Source organism: Dasypus novemcinctus, chromosome 3 (genome assembly GCF_030445035.2).
Source record: "Dasypus novemcinctus isolate mDasNov1 chromosome 3, mDasNov1.1.hap2, whole genome shotgun sequence".
NCBI classification, from domain to species: Eukaryota; Metazoa; Chordata; class Mammalia; order Cingulata; family Dasypodidae; genus Dasypus; species Dasypus novemcinctus.
In genome coordinates, this window is record NC_080675.1 from 173315688 (window position 1) to 173334005 (window position 18318).

The 18318-nt window shown below is 61.9% G+C and overlaps 1 protein-coding gene across 1 annotated transcript in view; it reads right to left on the minus strand.

Moving 5' to 3' along the window:
* Positions 1 to 1126: 1126 nt before the first annotated feature.
* Positions 1127 to 18318, minus strand: part of AP3B2 (adaptor related protein complex 3 subunit beta 2) — a 43259-nt gene continuing 26067 nt past the window's right edge. The window contains exons 9-26 of the mRNA XM_058294737.2: positions 17997 to 18051; positions 17689 to 17760; positions 16081 to 16143; positions 15666 to 15798; positions 15341 to 15450; positions 14531 to 14707; positions 9520 to 9706; positions 8340 to 8458; positions 7343 to 7451; positions 6924 to 7047; positions 6421 to 6604; positions 5957 to 6017; positions 5632 to 5738; positions 5281 to 5509; positions 4846 to 4930; positions 4557 to 4654; positions 1601 to 1739; positions 1127 to 1496 (exon numbers count right to left, since the gene is read on the minus strand). Coding sequence (XP_058150720.1) covers positions 1346 to 1496; positions 1601 to 1739; positions 4557 to 4654; positions 4846 to 4930; positions 5281 to 5509; positions 5632 to 5738; positions 5957 to 6017; positions 6421 to 6604; positions 6924 to 7047; positions 7343 to 7451; positions 8340 to 8458; positions 9520 to 9706; positions 14531 to 14707; positions 15341 to 15450; positions 15666 to 15798; positions 16081 to 16143; positions 17689 to 17760; positions 17997 to 18051 — 2203 coding nt within the window. The 3' untranslated portion in view covers positions 1127 to 1345. The remainder of the gene's footprint in view (positions 1497 to 1600; positions 1740 to 4556; positions 4655 to 4845; positions 4931 to 5280; positions 5510 to 5631; positions 5739 to 5956; positions 6018 to 6420; positions 6605 to 6923; positions 7048 to 7342; positions 7452 to 8339; positions 8459 to 9519; positions 9707 to 14530; positions 14708 to 15340; positions 15451 to 15665; positions 15799 to 16080; positions 16144 to 17688; positions 17761 to 17996; positions 18052 to 18318) is intronic.

Below are 18318 nucleotides of genomic sequence, written 5' to 3' on the forward strand. Positions count from 1 at the left end.
GTCTCGCTCTCCACAGCACCAGCCACCACGGGAGTGCGCTCCTTGTACCCAGTCAGGTAAGCCATGTTGTGGGAAAAGCATTCCCAGGTCAAAACTAAGCTTGGGCAGCACTGCACACCCCAGCCCCTCTCTGGGGGGAGGGGGACACAGTGCGCACCAGCACAGTAAAGGCTCTGAGAAGGCCGTGGGAAAAGGGCTCCTTTCACCTTTAAGACCGTGATTCCTAACCTTGCTGATCACATACTTAAGTGGTTTTTTCTCCTATCTGGTTGTGTCATGGTCTTTCTGGTGTGTCGCTTCGTGGGGCACCTGCGCCTCTCCAAGCCGCAGCACCGGGGCTCGCACCTCACCGCGCAGGCCTGGGACACTTCTGCTCTTTTTCTACCAGGCCGTCCCGGGGCTCGAACTACGTCCTCTGTATGGTAAACGGGAGCCCAAGTGCTTGAGCCACAGCCGCTTCCCACATACTCTTTTTTTATTTTTGGCAGAACACATGGGAAAGGACCACACCTTGGAACCACGGCTTTCTGCTCGCAGGGAAGGAGGGGGCAGCGTGCTGGCCCCCGCGGCAGCCCCAGAAGGCCCGTCCCGGGCACGGGGCTCGCCGTCCTTGCTACTGAAGCGCGCCCATGGAGCAGCGGCATCTGCTGCCGGCACCCAGTTAGGAATCAGAGTCCCGGGCCCCGCCCGACCTGCTGATGGGAGCCGGGTGCTGACAGAACCCGCAGGACATCTGACGCACGGGGGTCTGAAAGCCCCGCTCTAAGCCTGGCCAGTTGGGTCACCTCCCCAGCCGGGTGGGGGCTCCAGGGGCCCGATCCAGGTGCACCTGACATACACCGAACCCCGCACCATGTCTGGGGAACTCCCCGCATCATGAGTCCTCCGCTCCCGAGGAGCCATGAGGGAACCAAGGGGAACTGCCAACCTCCAGAGGTCCCGCTTGGCAGAGGCTCTTAGACGAGACGGCGCCCACCCCTGCTCAGACTGCTCTTCCCCAGGGATGCCTGCTCAGCTGGAGACAGTCACCTTGGGGGCCCGAGAGGCCATCACAGCCGCCCCTCGAAGGCGGTAATGCTCATCCTTAGAAGACCTGTCCCCCCAGGAACGGAAAGGTGAGCCGGCATCCAGGCAGGAGACATTGTATTGAGACTCTGCTACGTAAACAGCTACAAAGGCTGGGAGGGCCGAGGGGAGCCGCTGCTGGCTCCCTGAGCGGGGGCCACTGAGGGGGCCGGGGGGGCTGGGGTGGAGCCCAGAGGGACAGACGACCCCGGAGATGGGAAGGCCGAAAGGACAGAGAGGGAGAGCGCACGCAGCCGGCGGTCCAGACGTCGGCCCGGCGTCACAGGGTCAGGGCCTGCACCACGTCCTTCACCAGCATGGTGCCGATCACCATCTTCTCGCTGTTGACCGTCAGCTGCGCGGCTCCGGCCGGCCGGGCGTCCAGGGTCAACAGGACCAGGCTGCCACTGGCCAGCGTCCTCCCGGCGAACCTGAGCTCGGGGGGGGGGGCAGGATGCTCAGCCCCGGGGCGGGGGCCCCCCTGCAGCCCAGCCGCCCCAGGGCCACCGTGTCCCCGCCACTGGCGGCCTAGTACCTGTACTCATCGGAGGCCCCACAGGGGACGCGGCCCAGGTTGGCAGTGGCGGTCACCTTCTGCACCACGGCGTGGTCGCTTCGGCAGGTGTCCGGCAGCGTCAGCTTCTCGGTGATCTCGTTCATGCCCGTCAGCTGTCCTGGGGGGAGAGGTCACCGTGGGCCAGGGGCCAGCCCCTGGGCCTGCTCGCCCAACTCTCAGGCTCTCCTCACACTGGGCTCCCTCGAGGGCTGGCCCAATCGCCACCATCGGTCTGGGGGGAGCGCGTTGCCTCTCGGACCGGCCCCCCTGCTCCACTCTCCTCCACTCCCCCAGCCCACCAGGCCTTGACCCACGTCTTCTTTTTTTTAAAGGTTTATTTTATTTATTTCTCTCCCCATCCCCCCTGTTGTCTGCTCTGTGTCCATTTGCTGTATGTTCTTCTGCATCCACTTGCATTGTCAGACGGCACTGGGAAACTGCATCTCTCTTTGTTGCGTCATCTTGCTGTGTCAGCTCTCCGTGTGTGCGGTGCCACTCCTGGGCAGGCTGCGCTTTTTTTCATGCGGGGCACACTCCTTGCACAGCACACTCCTTGGATGTGGGGCTCCCCTACCCGGGGGTATCCCTGCGTGGCACAGCACTCCTTGTGCGCATCAGCACTGCGCATGGGCCAGCTCCACACGGGTCAGGAGGTCCTGGGTTTGAACTCTGGACCCTCCATATGGTAGATGGACATCCTATCCGTTGAGCCACATCCACTTCCCATACCTAAGTTTTCGACCAAAGACTGTTTGGGGTCCTCCACCAGCAGACATCCTGGCAGTGGCCACAGACCCTGGGGCCGGTCAACCCTCAGAGGTCCCCCACACCCTCGGTCTTTCCTGGGTACTCCTCCACCTCACGTGCACCCCCTCCCAGCTCCCAGAGCCCTCAAGGAGATCGCGGATGGCTCTGGACTCCGGGCCAAGGCCCTGGCCCTCAGCCAGCCAGACCAGTCTCCAAATATCCCAGGCCACCCTCCCAGGCGGGTCCCTAAGTACACTCCTGCAGCAAGAGCTCTGGACCTGGCCAGGCTCCGGGGCCTTCCCGCACCCCGAGCAGCTCTGCTTCTCCAGGGCTGACCTCCCCTCTTCCACTCCCAAGTTCTAGGCCACTGGGGAGCACCTTCACCTGCCCTTCTGCACAGCAGCCTTCCCTGCACTCTCCTCCCCCTGCCGCTTCCCAATTCTTCTGCTTTTGAGAACGCGCATCCCTCTCCTGTATCTTCCGTCCCCTTCATTCCTGACTAGTGACATTTTCTTGCCCCTGTACCTTCAGGTGTTCCCTGTGCAAGTCCCCCCTTTTCTAAAAATCCTCTCCAGAAGTGAGACCCCTCATCGTGCCCGTGCCCCGCCCCCCCCCCCCCCCCCCCCCGTTCCTGGCCCGTGTCCTCCAAAGAGGACTCCGTTTCCTCAAGTCCTGGGCTCCCTCTGCGGCTAGTCTCTGTCCCCTTGGGGCCTTCTGTGCTCTGGACCTGAGGGTCTTTGTCCCGGCCTGCAGGTGCCCGAGGCATTCTGCTGCCTGGGCCCCTCGCCTGGTCTCCTCCCGCCTCTCCCGCCGCCCCTCCTCGCACACCCCCTCCTGCCCTCCTGAAGAACGCACGTGTTCTTCGAGGTTCTGCCTCATCTCGTCTTCCCACCCATCCCTCTGCCAGGGTGATCGGGCTCGCACTCACAGCTTCCGTCACCACCTCTGTGCTCATGACTCCAGCCTAGAAGTGTCGCCTGGGCACAGGCCCACAGTGCCGATGACACGGCAGACGTCCCCCCCCCACCGAATTCCCCACAGGCGTTCAAAGTCAGCTCATCCCGAGGCGGGCTGCCCTCCCCTCGCCCAGCCATCCTTCCCCCTTGCTTCTATGTATAGCCAGCAGCCTGTCACCCGAAAGGCACGTGGTGTTCCTAAATTCTTAAAGGGATGAAAAAAATCAAAAGAAGAAAAGGAGTTCGTGACTTGTGAAATGTACATGAAACCCACATTTCAGCGTCCATAAATGAAGTTTCCTTGGAGCACGGCCAGGCTCATTCATTTACGTATTGTCTACGCGGCTGCTTTTGTGCGGCAGAGACAGAGCTGAGTAGTGATGGAGCCCGTTGTAGGAAAGCCCAAACGTTTGCCTTACATCCCATTACAGAGGAAGTTTGTCAATGCCTGTCTAGGCAAAGGGAACAAGCCAGGGATTCCAGAGACAGCTTCTTTCTCTGGGCAGGTGCCCGTGGCCCCCTCTTCCCAGGCCCGCTCCCCCAGGCCTCAGCCGTCGTTCCCTTGGCCATGGCTCTAAGCCACGTCCTCACTGGCTCTCGACAGATCTATGGCCACCGCCTTCCAGCCAGTCACAGAATTGAGTCCAAGGTCATGCGCCAAGTCAGAGGCAGGCGCAGAACTGGACGCCAGGCCGGGGGGCCCGGCGCTCCTCCGTCTCTGGGCTGCCTCTGGCCCGCTGCTCGCTTTCCCCACCCATCCCCAGCTCTGGGCACTGCTGGCCTCTTGGCGTAATGCTGAGGCCTCAGGCCCACACCTTCCAGGGCTCCTGCACTGCCAGGAAAACGGAGTCTCCTGGCACGAGTCCTCTGCCACTGAGGTTGGCTCTGATGACTTCGCAGACCCCTCCCGGCTCTGAAACCCTAGGCCTGGAACCCTTCAGCGTGGCATTCGAGGCTTCCAGATGCTAAACTAAACCTTTCCTTTCTAGCTTTGCTCTCCCCACTCCCCAGCGCTAGGGACTCCCCCGGCACCGGCAGGAGCCCCCACAGCCCTGCTAGCACGCTTGGCCCAGCCGGAACGCCAGCCTCGTCGCCACCGCTCCAGCCACAGTCCGCCAGGCGCCCCTGGTCTGAAGGGCGGTGGCCCCCCCAGCACGCACGTCCGGCGGCGGTGGGTGGCGCTGAAGGGGTGCCGGGGCGGTGCTGAGCGGCCCCCTGCCTGGCACACTCACCCTGCTCCTTCTTGAACTCGTTCTCGCTCATGAACACGGGCGCCATCAGCTCCCCGACCGGCGGCTGAATGGAGACGTAGAACTGCCGGGTTTGGGTGCTGGGTGGGGGAGGCAGAGGGTCAGGAGGTGAGGCTGACCATGCTCCTGCCACCTCCCGCTTTGTCCGGAGGCAGGGCTGGGGGGCAGCAGGAGGATGGGGACCCTCCCGACCATCATGCACCCTGCCCCCCCCCACCTCCAGCTCAGGCCCGGCCCACCTGCCCATCCCCAGCACGAGTCGGGCACGAACCAGAGCTGGAAGTTGGCCGCCTGGGTCGAGTCGCAGAAATTGATGCCCATTACAGCAGTGGCAGATTCTCCAGGTTCCAGGGACTCTGCAGGGGTGTGAGGCAGGGTAAGCGGGGGACAGGGGAGACCCCAGCACCCGAGAGGCCTGGAACCCACTCCCCTCACTCCTCCATGGAACCCCGGCGACTCTCCCTGGTTTCCTGTGACCTCCAAACAACCCCGTCCCACCCTCACCCCACTGGGGTCTGCCCTGATACAGTGTGGCTGCCTCCGTCACCCCCCGGCCTGACATGGAGCCCCTTGTTTCCTAGTCCATCAGGCCACGGAAGGGTTCGACGCCCTCTCTGTGCCCCCACAGCTGCCCCCTTGGCAACCACGGGAAGACTGGCCCTGCCCAGAGGCCCCCTTCCCTGCCCTGCCCGGCGCCCTGGCGCACCCATCTCAGGGAACTCCTGGATGCTGATGCCCGCCGGCAGCTTGGGGGCACCCACGCGCAGGCCCTTGATGGGGGTGTCGGAGCTGTTGGAGAAGTGGATCTGCACAGACACCATGTGGGGGTCCCCAGGGAAGGGCTGGCGGCTGAAGGTGTAGTCCACGGCCAGCCCCTCGCCGGCCACGCGGTGCAGCAGCTCCTGCCGCCCGGAGCCCTGCCCGGGGCTCAGCAGCTGCAGGGAGGGAGGGGGGAGCCGGGGATGAGCCGGAGGGGGGAGCCTGCCCCTGCCTTGCCCCCCATGGCCGTGCAGCTGTCCCCTCCATCATGCACCCCGCCCGTCCCTGTCCCGCTCACCGAGGGCACCAGGGAGGAGTCTGTGAAGGTCAGGCCCTCCAGGTCGGCAGCCAGGCTGGAGGACACCACCGCGGGCGGGGACACGGGCTGCAGGCTGGGAGGGGTGACTGCGGAGGAGGCGGGAGCGAGGTGGGCCGGCTCGCGGCCAGAGGGCGGCGGCTCAGCACCACGGACAGCGGGGCGCCTGGCCCGAGGCTCCCCGAGGGCACCCACCCCGGGCCCCCCCCACTCCCAGGACAAGGGGAACCTAGCCCGAGACCTCACAGACCCGTCCTCCGAAATTACACTCCCCGTTCTCCTTCCCTGTCCCCCGCCCCCAACTCACAATCCTCCAGGTCCAGCAGGGAGATCTCCTTGGCTGCGGGGGCACCGAGGCTGCTGGGAGGCTGAAAGAGGAGGGGGCGCGGCCGGCTGGGGGCGCTATCGTGATACCTGGTCAGCTCTGGCTGGTGGGCAGATGCCTGAGCGCTGGAGGGAGGGAAGGAGGGAGGGGGGAAGGAGGGAGGGAGGAAGAGGGAAGGAGGGAAGGCGGACGGGAGGGAAGGAAGAAGGGAGGGCAGGAGGGAGGAAGAGAGAAAGAGGGAAGGAGAGAGGGAGGGGGAGGGGTGAAGGAAGGAGGGAGGGAGGGAGGAAGAGAGAAAGAGGGAAGGAGAGAGGGAGGGGGAGGGGTGAAGGAAGGAGGGCAGGAGGAAGGAAGAGAGAAAGAGGGAAGGAAAGGGGAGGGGTGAGGGAAGGAGGGAAGGAGGGCCGGAGGGAGGGGGAGGAGGGGCCTCGGCCACCGGCTCTCACCGTCTTTCTCCTCCAGGGGGCGGGCTCCACCCGCTCCTCCTCGGACCCCGACGTCCCCTCCGAGTCCGACGAGCTGCTGCTGGAGTCGCTGTCCTCCTCCGACGAGGAGCCTCCTCCTCGCCCCTCCGGCCCCTTCTTCCTCTTCTTCGACTTCCTCCTCTCGCCCTCCTCCTCACTCTGCTCGCTGGAGGGGGAGGGAGGGGACGAGCGGGGCTCAGGCTTGGCCCGGATGCCCCCCCCCCCCCGCCCCTCCCCGAGGAGAAGGGCGGCCCTGAGCGGGGGCGGGGCCTCGGCCCGCAGAGCCCACCCCTGGCCCCCGACGCCCGGGCGCAGAGCCCACCCCTGGCCCCCGACACCCGGGCGCAGAGCCCACCCCTGGCCCCCGACACCCGGGCGCAGAGCCGGCTCCCCCGAGGCGCAGGCGCTCCGCAGCCGGCCCGGCAAGGCCGAGCGCGGGCCTCCCTGGGTGGGGGAGGCGGGCGCCAGGCGGGCTCCGCGCTCACGTCTCGCTGCTCCGGCCCTTCTCCTCGTCCGCCTCCTGCTCCTCGTGGTCCGACTCGCTGCTGGACTCGCCGGAGCTGCTCTCGCTGCTGCTCTTACTGTCCGATTCGGTCTCGGACTCGGGGTCTGTGCGGGAAGTGGGCCAGGCTCCCTCACGCCTCCGCGCGGCCCCAACAGGAGCCCTGGGTCCCTGGCTTCAGGATCGGCCCTGAGGCCCCGGGGCCCCTGACCTGCCCCTGGCCCCCCGACGTCAGCTGGACCCGAGCGGGACACAGATGGACCCCCATGCACGGCCCGCACCCGCCTGCGACGTCCGACCCCCCAGTGCGCACACGCGCGCGCACACACCCCAGGCACACGGCCCCACGGGTGCCCGCGTGGGCAGGACGCAAAGGGCCCGCGGCGCTGCACGTCCCCTCACCGCTGTCCGCAGACTCGGTGGGCCCCGACTCTCCCTCAGAGTCGGAGTAGAAGGGCTTCTCCTTCTCCTTCCTCTTTTCCCGATTGGAGCACTTGGTCCACTCAGGCACCTGGAGGCGGGGTGGGGCGGGGAGGGTCACTTCCTGGAGACTGGAGTAGGGGGAGGAAAGAGCGGGGCCTTTCCTCTTCACCCTACCTCTCCTGGGCCCTGCCTGCTCCTGTCCCCAAAAGGGAATGACGGGGAGGAGGAAAGAGGCCCTGGTCACGGAGGGGGAAGTGATGATGCAAGCAGAGGGGGCATGCAAGGCCAAGCAGGAGGCACAGCAAACGGCAGGGAGGGGTGTGGCACCTGGAGGGTGGAGAGAGGGCAGGGGTGTGGCACACAGGGCAGGGGTGCAGCAGGGGCAGCAGGGGTGTGGCACACAGGGCAGAGGTGCAGCAGGGAGGGCAGGGGTGTGGCACACAGGACAGGGGTGCAGCACACGGTGGGGAGGGCAGGGGTGCAGCATGTGGAGAGTGGAGGGAGGGCAGGGGTGTAGCACAGGGTGGGGAGGGCAGGGGTGCAGCACGTGGAGAGTGGAGGGAGAGCAGGGGTGCAGCACACGATGAAGAGGGCAGGGGTGCAGCACGTGGAGAGTGGAGGGAGGGCAGGGGTGCAGCACAGGGTGGGGAGGGCAGGGGTGTGGCACACAGAGCAGGAAGGGCGCACAGCACGCAGAGGGCAGGGACCTCAGTGTACTCGCCCAACAGGCCCACGTGGGTCTCAATAAGAGCGAGGTCTTCTTCCTGCACGTGGGGAGGGCGTGAGCAGGGCTGCGGGGCGTGAGCAGGGCTGCGGGGCGTGAGCAGGGCTGCAGGGGCGTGAGCGGGTCGCAGGCTCAGGGCAGGGCTGCGGGGCGCGGGCAGGACGGGCCAGCACCGCCAGGGCTCCCTGCCGCTACCCCCGTCCCGTCCCGTTCCCCCCGCCCCCCCGCAGTTCAACCCTCCCCCCCGCTGACCTCCACGTTGCGCACAGATGGGTCTGGGGCTTCCTCCGGCCAATCTGGGAGCTCCTGGTAGCCCGTGGCCTTGGCATTGAGGAGGTGGGACAGGGAGCCCAGCTGGAAGTGGTCTCGATCTGGGGGCGGGGTGAGAGGTGAGGTCAGAAGTGGCAGGGAGGAAAGGCCCTGGGAGCTGTGCCCTGTTGTGACAGAGACCCCCGAGCTGGCAGGAGAAAGGGACGGACCGGTCTCCCATGGGTCCTTCCACCCTGACCGCACCCTTAGGCCCTCGTGATGGAAGAAAAGGGTGTCCCAGGGCAGGGGCTGAGGAGCCGAGGCAGGAGGCCATGGAGGAGAGGACAGGGGCTGCGGCCGGCCGGCCTGCCCGGGGCCTCCCCAATGTCCGAGGGGCAGTGGCGGCTGCGCGCAGGCTCGGGGGGCGGTGGCCTGCAGAGGAGGGTGGCCGCGACCGAGAGGCCGGCAGGCGGGCTGGGGAGCGTGTGGCCAGGTGCTGCACGGGCGGGGAGGGCCGAGCTCAGAGGCTGGGCATGTGCTGGACAAGGGCAGCCCAGGGACCTGTGGGGGCGGCTGTGCCAGGACGAAAGGAGCCACTCTCCTCTTCCTGGGAGATGTTCAAACTGTCCCCACCTCTCAAAACCTCTCTGTTCCGGAGGCCCGGGAAGAGAAAAAGCCGGACAAAAGGACGCCCAGGAGAAGCGCGCCCGGTGAAGGGGGCTCTTCGCCTGTGACGCCCCCTGGGGCCAGCGGGGAGACGCTGCACCCAGTGGGCCTCAGCCTCGGAGCCCCTGTCCTTGCCACGCCCGAGAACGGAGGCAGGGCTGAGGCCAGGCTGGGCGCCCTCCGGCTGGGACCCGCCGCCCAGGACCCTTGCCAGCACACACCTATCTCTTGTGTGTTGTTTCACCGCCCAGGTCCTCGGCATCTAAAATCGTGACGTCTATTCCCAGACCCAGTGCCCTCTCCAGGAGGGGATGGAAGGGGAGGCCCGAGGAAAGGCCGGAGGCAGGGGCTCAGGTGAGTCGTGAGCAGGTAAAAGAGTGAGCCCTGGATGGGCAGGAGGGACGGGCCAGCGGGGACGGAGGGCAAGCCCTCAGAAGCCTTGCCCGCAGAAGTGCGGGGTGGGCCAAGGCCGCGGCCTCGGGCGGAAGGTCAAGGCTACCTATGCTTGGCTGCAGACCTTTGAAGGATGACTCCAAGACGGGGGCCGGTTTGGGTGCCAGGAAGAGCTTCTTGGCGTGGCGGCTGAGGGCCCCACCCTGCTCGGAGGGGACGATGAGCTGCCGGGTGAAGCGGGCTCGGTCGCGGATGTCGTAGTTCTGGTCGTACTTGGCCAGACTCAGCACATACTGGGTGAGCAGCTTGGTCTGGGGCGACACGGAGCGGCAAGTGGGCAGTGGGCCCAGTAGTGCTTCACCCTGCTTGCTGGGCCTCCACCCAGCCTTCCCGCCCCCCAGGTCCCTGCTGCGCCAGTGCCACTGCATCTTCTTGTCTCTTGGGCCCAGACTCCTCTGCCTTGGGCCAGCAAAAGAGAGTGCCCTTTTACTGGTTGAAGAGTAGTAGTTGCTGCACCTGCCCTCACCGTCTGCCGCAGACGGAGGGGGGCTGCCCGGACCTGGGGGGAAGCCTGCATCTGGCCTCCATGTCCCCAACTCTCCTGATCAAGATAGTCAAAACCCCCAAATATGGGAAGCAGACGTGGCTCAAGCCCTTGGGCACCCGCCTACCACACAGGAGGTCCCGGGTTTGGCTCCCTGTGCCTCCTAAAGAAGGCCAGCAAGGCAGTGAGCTGGTGCAACAAGATGACGACGCAACAAGAACACAATGAGAGACACGACAAGCAGGGAGGGGAGGGGGCTCAAATGATTCCAAGCCTCCCTCCCACGTGGAAGGTCCTGGTGCAGTTCCCAGTGCCTCCTGAAAAAATGAAGAAGAGCAGACAGAGAGCACACACACACACACACACACACAAAACAAGGTGGGGGGGGGAGAGAAATAAATAAAGAATTCCTTAAAAAATGTAACAACCCAAGTGCACGCCCCCACACGCACCAGAGTGCCGGGGGCAGCAGGGGACAGCAGGGCGCAGCAGAGGGCAGCAGGGGGCAGCGGCACGGGTGGCAGGAGGCAGCCTGGCACCACCTGTGGTTTTCCGTGGGCTTAGGGTTACACACTGATCATGATGACCCAGCAGGGGCATCAGCCCCCACAGGCTGGCCCAGGGTCCGAGTGGCTGCTGGGCAGAAGGGTCCCACACCATTCCGAGAGCCACTGAGATGCCACCCCTGCCCACAACGAGGCCATCCCTTCCAGGATATCAACAGCTGCTACACTGTGCCAGTCAAAGGTAAGAGTACTTTGGGAGGAAATATTTGAAAACAAGATATCCAATAAAGGGTTAAAATCCTGAATATATAAAGAAATCCTTCAACGGAACAACAAAAAGACAAACCACCCAATGGACAAAAGACTTGAATGGGTATTTCTCCAAAGAAGATATCCAAATGGCCAGAAAGCCATGAAAAGATGCTCAAAATCATTAGCCATCAGGGAAGTGCAAATCAAAACCACAATGAGATACCAGTTCACACCAATTAGAATGGCAGCTATTAAAAAAATGGAAAGTAACAAGTGTTGGAGAGGATGTGGGGAATCAGGAATACTCGTTCATTGCTGGCAGCAACACAAAGTTCCACAGCGGTGGCACCCACTATGGAAGACAGTAGTGTGGCTCCTCGGAAAGCTAAGAAGAGAGGTACCATGAGACCCAGAAACCCCACTAGCGGTATATACCCAAAAGAACTGAGAGTGGGGACTCGAAGGATGATTGCACACTGATGTACGCAGTGGAGTTATTCACAACTGACCAAAGATGGAAGCAACTAAAGTGTCCATCACCCAATGAATGCATAAAGTGTGGTATATACAAACAATGGAATTTTACTTGACCATACAAAGGAATGAAGTTCTGATATTTGTGACAAGTTAGAAGAGCCTGGAAGACATCATATTGAGTGAAATAAGCCAGATACAAAAGGACAGATATTATATGATCTCACTGATTTGAAACGATCAGAATGAGCAAACTCACAGAGTTAGAATCTAGAACCCAGGGGATGGAATGCATATAGGGAATGGGGAGTTAAGGCCTCAATCACGCAGGGTTCCGATGTGGAGTGATGGAAGTGCTTTAGTAATGGAAGGTGGTGGTGGCAGCACAAAGCTGAGAATGCAATTAAAAGCACTGACATATATATCTGAATATGATTAAAAGGAGAAATGTTAGATTATATATGTGGTAATAGAATACATTTTTTTAATTCCATGGAACAACACTGTACAGAGAACCCTAAGTTAAACCATGGACTTTAATTAGCAGTGCAATTATGAAAATGTGCTATCATCAGTGGTAACAAATGACACCAAAGCAAGTTGCTGGTGAGGTGGTATATGGAATCCCGTATTTTATGCATGATTGTTCTATAAACCCACAACTTCTCTAATAAAGAAAAAGAAGTTTGCATTGACGTATTGGGGGAAATAAAACCTATTTTTCAATGTTTTAAAAAATAAGTAAAAAAAAATTTTTTTAAGTACTCCCAACCCCATAATGCCCAGGACGTCATCGCAATGGACCTCACCACAGACCGGCCCCCCGTCAGGCAGACACCGTCCTACGGGCCAAGCCCAGTGGGTGCCCTTATCAAGATGGTCCACTGTCAAGACGCCATCTGCTTCTGCACAGTGTCATTCCCCAGACTGCCCAGCTAGCTGATTACAGACTACTCCAACCTCCCAGTTCTAGGCTGATTCTAGAAAGAACAGTCCAGGATTTGGATCCATCTGTCCATGGCCTTAACTGCAGACAATGACCACAAGGGGCTGGACTTGCCTGTAAAATTCATCCCCTTCTCCGCCCCGAAAGGGCCCACGCCCCAGGAATTATGGCATTCAGACTGCCCCACCAAGGGCCCCGCGCCCCAGCGAGGGCACGCAGGCTAGAGGCTGCTGCAGAAGGCCTCCTGGTGACCACACCTTTGTGTGACCCCCACCCACTGAATGTGGGGACTTGCTTCTAATCAACAGGCTATGACAAAGGGGATGCCACTCTCAAGATGACGTGACATTAGACCGTCTTGCTAGCAGAGTACTCTAGAGACTTCCCCTTGTTGGCTTTGGGAAAGAAAAGCACCGTCTTCGGAGGTCCACGTGGCAAGGAGCTGAGGCGGCCTCTAGAAACTGAGCATGGCCCCCCCACCCCCCACCGACCCCCCACACATACCCCCACCCCCGCTCACAGCCAGCAAGGGGCCGGGGCCTCGTCCCACCACTGCAAGGAACTGGATCCTGCCAACACCATGTGAGCTCGCGAGCTGGGAAGTGGAGCCCTCCCAGTACAGCCTCCAGACGAGAACTCAGACCTGCCGACACTTCGACTGCGGCCTAACACTAAGTAAAATCGGGGCGCCTGGCCCACAGAAACTGAGCCAACGGGAGCTAATGTGTCGCCGTAAGCCACTTAGTTTAGAGTAATTTCATAGCAATAGAAAACTAATACAACGGACTAAAAATATGAAAAAAGAAAACAAAAACATCTCCAGGAAATTGTGGGTGAGAAATTTAACTAAAGAACTTGCTAAACATAAAACCATTGGAAGGAAAGAAAAATGAAAAGATTAATATATTTGACAATGACAAATGAACAACTTCTGGATGATCATACAGAGACACACCCACATAAAACTAGGGAAACATATGTCTTCTCTAAGGGGAGACTTCTGGATAAATTAAACTTTTTAATTACCATTTTTCTGGATTTCCCGAATGTTCTATGGTGAGTATGCATTCCCTTTATAACACGAAAGAGTCTTATTTTTAAACTTCTGCATTATTTATCAGGCTCTTCCACGTGGAGAGGAGGCCAGGGAAGACGGCGTGGCGCCCGCTGCGCCACTGGCAGACCCTCCCCCCGCTGCTCACCTGGCACACACAGGCACACTCACCCACCTGGGGGCTGCCCTGGAGGTCACAACACCTGCACTAGCACCACCACGCCCACAAGCCATCTGTCCCTGCCTTTATTGGACTTTCGTGGCCTCTGGTCTGCTCCTCTGCTGAGCAAGAGCAGAGCAGGGGTGTCACCTTGACCATGTCCGTGGCCTCAGCCTGGACCAGCTCCAGGGGGCAGCCGGGGTCAGTGAGTGAGGAGAATGGCCACACCCCCAAGACCGCCCATGGATGGCAGAGGAGGCGGGGAGGCCACCACCCGGAGGGCGCAGCCCTGCTGCGGACCAAGCCATCGGCCAGGTGCTTGGCGTCAGGGGTTGGCAAGCATTTTCCCTAGAGGGCCAGAGAGTCTAAACTTTAGGCCTCGCAGCCATACAGACTCTGTTGCAGTTATTCAACTTGGTCACAGCTCGTGAGAATCACAGGCAACAGGCAAATGAACGGGTATGGCTGTGTTCCGATGAAACCTTCTTTAGGAAACAGGCAGGAGGCTGGACTTGGCTCGAGGGCTGTTGTCAGCCGCCCTGGCCTTGCATGACTGAGTGGGACAGTGAGTGCGGGCAGCCACGGTGCGTGGGGTCCTTTACTCCTAGGACAATCTCCTGGGCCATCTCAGGGGAGCCTGGGCACCTGAATGGGTTGCCACCTTAGCTGAGCCCCTCCTTGGCCGGGGCACCTCTCCTTCCTTAGCTGAGCCCCTCCTTGCCCGGGCACCTGTCCTTCCTTAGCTGAGCCCCTCCTTGCCCGGGCACCTCTCCTTCCTTAGCTGAGCCCCATCCTTGGCCGGGCACCTGTCCTTCCTTAGCTGAGCCCCTCCTTGCCTGGGCACCTCTCCTTCCTTCCCGTGGGGAATGTCATTGGCTGCCCTCATCCCTGGCAGAGAAGGGCCAAGCACCACCCAAGCCTGGGGAGGAGGCAGGAACCTCCGCCAGTGCCTGTGGCCCCTCCCCGCAGCCCACAGGCGCGCCTCCTCAGCAGCGGCCGCCAGCCCGACCAGGCCCCCGGGGCCAGGATAACTGAGGACACCGGGGCTGTATTGGCCATTCGGGCCGATCAGCCACCGGCGCCTGGTCCTGCTTTACAGAGAGGCGCTGGAGTCCGGGCCCGCCCGCGGGGGCCCCCGCACGCCGCCAAGGCAGAGATTCTGGGACCAGCGTGTCAGGGGGACTTCTCTTGATTTTTACCTGCTTAGAGTTGGTCAGGTAGAGCTTGGCCGCCAGGTTGATGACCTGCAGCTTAACAATGTCCTCCTCTGCTGTGAAGGACTTGGCCATCTTCCTCAGGACATCAGGTGCAATCCTGGGCACGTGCTCGCAGTACTCGCCGATGAGCCACAGGATGCTGGCTCGGGCCATGGGCACCTGGGGGGCAGGGCGGGAGACGAGTGGGGACTGGGAGCAATGTGGGCATGTGGGTGGGACAGGGAGGGCCAGGGAGAGGGCCCGCCGCGCTGACCTCACGCACTGCGGGGGTCTCTGGAAGTGGGAGTGGGGGGCTAGTGTGAGAGCAAGAGGTGGGCGTGTCCTGGGCCGCATCTCGCCTCTTCCCCGGGGTGTCGTTAGCCTGGGCACAGGCGTCAAGCCCCACACTTGGCCACCGTTTAAAAGACCAATATTCAGGGTTCACGAGCGCCTCAGGGCTTTACTGCCGCTATTCTTCCTGCACCTTCAGGAGCGCCTTGTTTGGGTATTTTAACTCCGCAGGGCCACAGAACAGCACAGGATTTCTTAACTGGTGGCCCCAGGCCCGAGTTTGGGAGAAAAGTCAAGGCCACGGAGCTCAGCAGGATCCCCGGAGGGAAAGTGAACCTTAAGGCACAAAGTCAGGGTCACACTGTCCAGTCTTTCCCTCCTGCCACCCGCAGACCTTTCAGGACCAGCACGGAAGGGCCGGCGGTCGCTTGTGCTAAGGCCGGAGGATTTCCCGGGAGGGAGCTGAGACGACCGGGGCGTGGGAGGTGGGGGTTGGGAGGGAAACGTGGAACACCCCCCCACCTGGATGCTGTCTGTGAGCTTCGCCAAGTGCTTGATGATCTCCCCGTGCTGCGCCGGCTGCATCTGCAGCAGCTTCTTAATGACCACCACTGACTCCGCCACCACCAGCTCTGTGCCGGGAGAGTCCACGCCCAGGTGAGAGACGCACCTGCGGAGCCCCGCTCCTCCTCAGCCCCCCGCACGGCTCTAGGAACACCTGGGCGCCAGTCGTGACACACACACGTTGTACGCGGACGGACGGGAGGAGGCCCGCTGGCCGGCGGGGTCAGACGCGCAGGCGGGCGCCCGCCGCCCAGCGAGGCGGGACACGGGGACACACACTGACCGTCACGGTTGGAGAGCAGCTGCACCAGGCCGTTGAGGCAGGTGTCGCGGACCCGGCCTATGTTCGTCGCACAGCGTCCGATGGCCTGGATGGTGGCTGCCACAAAGTCCTTGTCCATGCTGCGAATGTAGGTCTGAGGGACGCCCCAACAGAGAGTGACCCCCAGGCAGGCTGTGACCCCTCACTTGGTGACTCATAGTGCCAGAGACTAAACCCTGGGAGAGGCAGAGAACAGTCCTCCCCCCCTCCAGTGGTCCCCTGCCCAAAGCCAGCACAGGGGCGCGGGCCTCAGGGACGGCGTGCGGCTTTGGGCTCTTACGAGCACCGGTGCTCCTCCAGGACAATTCTCGGTGAGCACAGGGACCTCCGCGGCACCTTCCCAGCCCCCTCTGGTGGGCGCTGGCCTGGCCCATACCTGGAATTCGCGCAGAACAGTAGGGATGTTGGTCTCGTTGGCCAGGTTGGTCAGCACCTCCAGCTGCAGGGAGGGGTGGAAAAGGCAGGAAAGAGGCGGGCTGTGCGGTGGACACGCGGCACTTTCACAACCTCCACTCCCAAACCCGCCGCCCAGCGCAGAAAACCAGCCTTGGGACGGCCCCGTGTCACCCTCGGCCTGAGGAGGCCACCAGCCGACAGGTCCCGAGTCTTGTCCGATGCGCAGGAGGACTGGTGGCCTCTTACATGGGTTCCTTGACGGGTACACTTACAACATGGCCATGCCATCGGCCCACCCCCCTTGAAAATGCAGTGCTCCTGCTACCTGGAGGATGACGTCCTCAGTCCTCAGCGCAGCCGGTACGTCCCCAAACGATCTGACTGCTGCCCCTCTCCAGCCTCGTCTCCTGCCACCTTCCCCCTCGCCCTCTCTGCCCACTCACCCAGGCCTCTGTCAGACCCCCTCCTGCCTCAGGGCCTTTGCATATGCTGTTCCCGCTGGGTGGAACACAGTCCTTCTCCTGCCCCTGCATTTATCTAGAGAATTCATTTTCACGTCTCAGGCCTCAGCTCACGTTTTCCTCAGGGAGAACTTCCTTGACACCCCACTCTCAGACCAGATCAGGTCTCCCTATTTTCTGCCCTTAGAGCTCTCTAAACGTTTCTTTCCTGTTTCAGAAATGGAAGTTTACTTGTTTTGTGATTAGTTACTTAATGTCTCCCCGCACCCCTAACTAGACCGTGGAAGCCCTCCAAGGGCAGGGTCTCTGATTATTTTGCTCTCTTTGACCCCTAGATCTAGCAGTGCCACTGATACGTAACAGATGCTCAGAAAGGGGTTGGAGAATTCACTGGTGCTGAAGGAAGATCACTCGAGAATGGGGAGGCAGAGCAGGAATGGAATGGAGATTTGGGCTCCTACCACTTTTTCTGTGGGTGAATATTTGCCCGAAAGCCTGGGAGGCTACGGATGTGGGACAACGACCCTGTGGGTAAGAGGCAAAAGGCTGCCATGAAACAAAAGACAGAATGGGGGGTTCTTAATGTTGGAATTTGATGCTGAAGCTGGAACCCTGGGAAGAGAGGAACGCTAAGCCCAGAGAGAAGAAAACCTGAGCCCAGAGGAACCCAGGAAGCCTGAACCCTCGCGGATGTCAGCAGCCATCTTGCTCCAACACGTGAAAATAGACTTTGGTGAGGGAAGTAACTTATGCTTTATGGCCTGGTATCTGTAAGCTCCTACCCCAAATAAATGCCCTTTATAAAAATTTTTAAAAAATTTTAAAAAAGACTGCCATGAGAAAAGCATTAGCTCTGGAGTCAGCAGAGCTGTGTGACCTTGGGCAGTTACCTCACCTCTCTGAGCCTCCATTTTCATAAATGGAGACAACGTACACTCAGTGGGGTTATGAAAATCAAATCACTTCTTGTGTAAAAAGTACCCCCCCACACACAAACACACACTCATCAGCCTGGGTCCCAGAGCAAACACCTCTGGCAGGGGCAGTCATGAGCTCGGTCCCAGAAATAGGCAGCCCCCGGGGCTGGGAGCGGGCACGTGGGGGCGGGGAGGGGTCCCCTCACTCACCTTGAGGATCTTGATCTGAGTGGGGTCGGTGGACCTGATGTAGAAGCTTTTCAGGTAGGGCTCAAACATCCCCTGGCACGAGAGAGGCACGCGCAGGCGCTCCACCGCAGCCCCCCTGCTCCCCCCGGTTCCAGCCCTCCCAGGAGCCTCCCGCCTTGTCATCGCCCTCCACCTCCGCCCGCGTTTGGGGTCTTGCGTCCTCCTGCCCCGCCCAGGACCCCGAGAAGCCGGGGCACCCCCCCCCGCCCCGCCTCCCCAGGCCCCGCCCCCCGCGGGAGCCGCCCCGGCGGCCGAGGTCGCGGGCTCACCCGGCGCTTGATGGACATGGTGGCCACGTTCTGGAGCACCACGTACTGCACCTCGCTGCGGAGAGGGGGTCGGAGGCGCCCGCCACTGGGGCGAGGGGCAGCGGGCGGGGGGCGAGGGGGCCGCGTGCGGGAGCGCGCGGGCGGGGGGTGGCAAGGGGGGCGCGCGGGTCGGGCGGGGGGGCGGCGTGGGGCGCGCACGGGCCGGGTCGGGGGCGCGTGGGCCGGGCGGGGGGCGGCGGGGGGCGCGCACGGGCCGGGTCGGGGGCGGCGTGGGGCGCGCACAGGCCGGGTCGGGGGCGCGTGGGCCGCGCGGGGGGCGGCG